General features: G+C 46.3%; 1 protein-coding gene across 1 annotated transcript; it reads right to left on the bottom strand.

Annotated features, from left to right (window-relative positions):
- Window positions 1-802: 802 nt before the first annotated feature.
- Window positions 803-1,651, bottom strand: LOC138351704 (shematrin-like protein 2). Its single transcript, XM_069303728.1, has one exon. The coding sequence runs from the start codon at window positions 1,649-1,651 to the stop codon at window positions 803-805; it is 849 nt and encodes a 282-aa protein (XP_069159829.1).
- Window positions 1,652-3,797: the final 2,146 nt, after the last annotated feature.

Genomic DNA, 3,797 nt, shown 5'->3' with positions numbered 1-3,797 from the left:
TATGTCAGCCTCGTTGTTCTTCTATTGCTCCTCGTCATCTCGAAATTCTCTATTATTCCTCCTTTATCTCATTATTTTCCCCTTCATTTTCCTCCATTCTTCTCTTCCGTTTTTGTTTTTGCCTGTGCTTTCATCTTTCTTCTCCCTCTGTATAATTATTTCTCTTCTTCTTCATTATCTGTTCTCAATCTCTTTCTCTCTCTTACGGTGTTTCATCCTCTTTCTCTCTTTATTCTTTCTTAGTGCTTCCCATCTCCCTGTTCGTCTTTTTCTTAAGACAGCCGCTCCTCTCCCCAGACCTTCTAATTCCGTCTCTTCTCTATACCATTCTCTCTTTTCCCTCTCTCTTCTGCTCTTCCATTTTCTCTTATTCACTCACTCTTTTTCCCCCCTTCCCTTTCTCCTTCTCCCTTTCTCTTATTCCTCCCTATCTCTTTAATATCTCTCCCCCGGCCGGCTTAGCACTACAGATATTACTACGGCGGAAATTGAATGACTTATCAAGTTTGCGGGGGGGGGGGGGGGATTGGTAGTTAGGCGGGGGATTGGGGGGATTGGGGATGGGGGGGAGGCTTGAATCAGGGCTAAGTGACTTTGGGAAGGGAGGTGGTTCCTGTCCTCGATGGGTATTTTTGCTTTGAAGGGGCTTGCTCAACTTGGCGTGGGTCTTTAACATATGCGGTCGATTCCCCCTGAGGATTTTGTAGGTTGTGATCATGTCTCCCCCCTTACTCTTCTGTCTTTCAGTGTCGTAAGGTGCATTTCCCCGCAGCCTTTCGTCGTAACTCATGCCAATCATGCCTTAACTCATGCCAATCATGCCATAACTCATGCCAATCATGCCATAACTCATGCCAATCATGCCATAACTCATGCCAATCATGCCATAACTCATGCCAATCATGCCATAACTCATGCCATAACTCATGCCAATTATGCCATAACTCATGCCAATCATGCCATAACTCATGCCAATCATGCCATAACTCATGCCAATCATGCCATAACTCATGCCAATCATGCCATAACTCATGCCATAACTCATGCCAATCATGCCATAACTCATGCCATAACTCATGCCAATCATGCCATAACTCATGCCATAACTCATGCCATAACTCATGCCATAACTCATGCCAATCATGCCATAACTCATGCCAATCATGCCATAACTCATGCCAATCATGCCATAACTCATGCCATAACTCATGCCAATCATGCCATAACTCATGCCAATCATGCCATAACTCATGCCATAACTCATGCCAATCATGCCATAACTCATGCCAATCATGCCATAACTCATGCCATAACTCATGCCAATCATGCCATAACTCATGCCATAACTCATGCCAATCATGCCATAACTCATGCCAATCATGCCATAACTCATGCCATAACTCATGCCAATCATGCCATAACTCATGCCATAACTCATGCCAATCATGCCATAACTCATGCCATAACTCATGCCAATCATGCCATAACTCATGCCAATCATGCCATAACTCATGCCAATCATGCCATAACTCATGCCAATCATGCCATAACTCATGCCATAACTCATGCCAATCATGCCATAACTCATGCCAATCATGCCATAACTCATGCCAATCATGCCATAACTCATGCCAATCATGCCATAACTCATGCCATAGGGATACCCTCCCTAATCTGACGTGTTCTTTAGTCTTTGTTTCTTATGTGTGTGTGTAGGGGGGGGGGGAGTGAGGGGGGGTGAGGGGGGTATATTCGGTCTTTAAGATGACAGAAATCCTTAACTTAGATAATGGTTCTTAATTAAGTTGGCAATGGATTATGAACTTAATGATTTTTTTGTTTAACTTTTAACAGCCCCTCTTATCTTGAGGTTATCTTGAGATGATTTCGGGGCTTTAGTGTCCCCGCGGCCCGGTCCTCGACCAGGCCTCCACCCCCCAGGAAGCAACCCGTGACAGCTGACTAACACCCAGATACCTATTTTACTACTAGGTAACAGGGGCATAGGGTGAAAGAAACTCTGCCCATTGTTTCTCGCCGGGGCCTGGGGTCGAACCCAGGACCACAGGATCACAAGTCCAGCGTGCTGTCCGCTCGGCCGACCGGCTCCCATCAAAATAAATCAAATCTCTTGTCACGATTTGTGCTGCGACGGGGCTATGAATACATGTACTCACCTAGTTGTACTCACCTAGTTGTGTTTGCGGGGGTTGAGCTCTGGCTCTTTGGTCCCGCCTCTCAACCGTCAATCAACAGGTGTACAGATTCATGAGCCTATCGGGCTCTGTCATATCTACACTTGAAACTGTGTATGGAGTCAGCCTCCACCACATCACTTCCTATGTGGACAATAGCGTGAGTGTGTGTCTTGTGAGAGTCGTGCTGAAGCCTCAACTTAGTGCCAGTGCTTGGAAGATATGAGTGAGTGGGTGATGAGATGCATAAGGGAGAAAGAATCAGCTTGGTTGGAGCAGCTTGTACTACTCAATATTTTTCTATTTTTAGATTTCTCCAGACCGTGGAATTGATTTGCTAGAGGTAAATACCGATTAAGGTTAAATGGTCATCCTGAACATTTTACGCATTGCCTTGCGAAACCTGTACATCTTTCCTCAACCATGGCGGCTTTGTTTACATATATTTAACAGTTTATGCGTCTCGAGAACAACAAGGTCGTTTATAACAGTAATAACATTGGGTTGTGAACTTTCGACGGTCGTAAACCAAGGCTCCCCTCCCACCCCACCCCCCAGGTACAATCCAGGTACAGTTACAGCCAAGCAACTGCACAAGCAGCCGTGACTGGTAGAGACGAAGCAGCGCTCAGCACTCCCTGTGCAACACAACGCTCTTCTCCTCGTTGGATATTTATGGGATATTAGTGAGATTAATTTTGAACATTAAAAGGGGGGGATGGAGAGAGAGAGAGAGAGAGAGAGAGAGAGAGAGAGAGAGAGAGAGAGAGAGAGAGAGAGAGAGAGAGAGAGAGAGAGAGAGAGAGAGAGAGAGAGAGAGAGAGAGAGAGAGAGAGAGAGAGAGAGAGAGAGAGAGAGAGAGAGAGAGAGAAAGAGAGAGAGAGAGAGAGAGAGAGAGAGAGAGAGAGAGAGAGAGAGAGAGAGAGAGAGAGAGAGAGAGAGAGAGAGAGAGAGAGAGAGAGAGAGAGAGAGAGAGAGAGAGAGAGAGGGGACGTCTTCCCTATCAAAATACCCCACAACCCCCCCCCACTTCTCCTAATCACTTTTAATAAAGCCAGTCTAGCAGTTCCAGTCACTTGTACACAGCCAGTGGGGAAGTGTGAGCCAGGCCAGTCTACCACACCCTCACACCAGTCACCTCCTACATAGTCATACACCTAACTTTAACCATCACCACCTAATGGTGGGGAATATCGACCTGCCACCCCCCCCCCTTCTCCCCTCACTATCCCCTAGTCTGACTGGCTGATGGTGTGGCCAATCGCTCGTATCTGATGGACTCTGATAGCAGGGGGGGGGGGGGGGGGGAAAGACTGTGCTTCCCGTCTTCTACCTCTCCATACCAGCCACCTAGAGGTACAGGTCGGTACAGCTTGTTGCAAGTTCGCGTTCAATCCCCGACGGTCCAAGAAGTTGGGGTATCATTCCTTCCCTCCGTCCTATCATATATTCTAGTCCTCGTGTCCCTTACAGGAGCTATATAGTTATAGTGGCTTAGCACTTTCTCCTTACTCTTCTCAAATATATAAAGTTACCTTTATATATATATTTATATACACCATTAGTTGCTCTACGAGGAGTAGATTGAGGAAGCTTTTTCAA

This window comes from Procambarus clarkii, chromosome 5 (assembly GCF_040958095.1).
Source record: "Procambarus clarkii isolate CNS0578487 chromosome 5, FALCON_Pclarkii_2.0, whole genome shotgun sequence".
NCBI lineage: Eukaryota > Metazoa > Arthropoda > Malacostraca > Decapoda > Cambaridae > Procambarus > Procambarus clarkii.
The sequence above is the reverse complement of the archived record's forward strand: the minus strand, read 5'-3'. Positions and strand labels throughout refer to the sequence as shown.

What these genes read in the sequence shown, in the direction of transcription:
- LOC138351704 (XM_069303728.1), bottom strand. Translation starts at nt 1,651, where the DNA reads ATGAGTTATGGCATGATTGGCATGAGTTATGGCATGATTGGCATGAGT.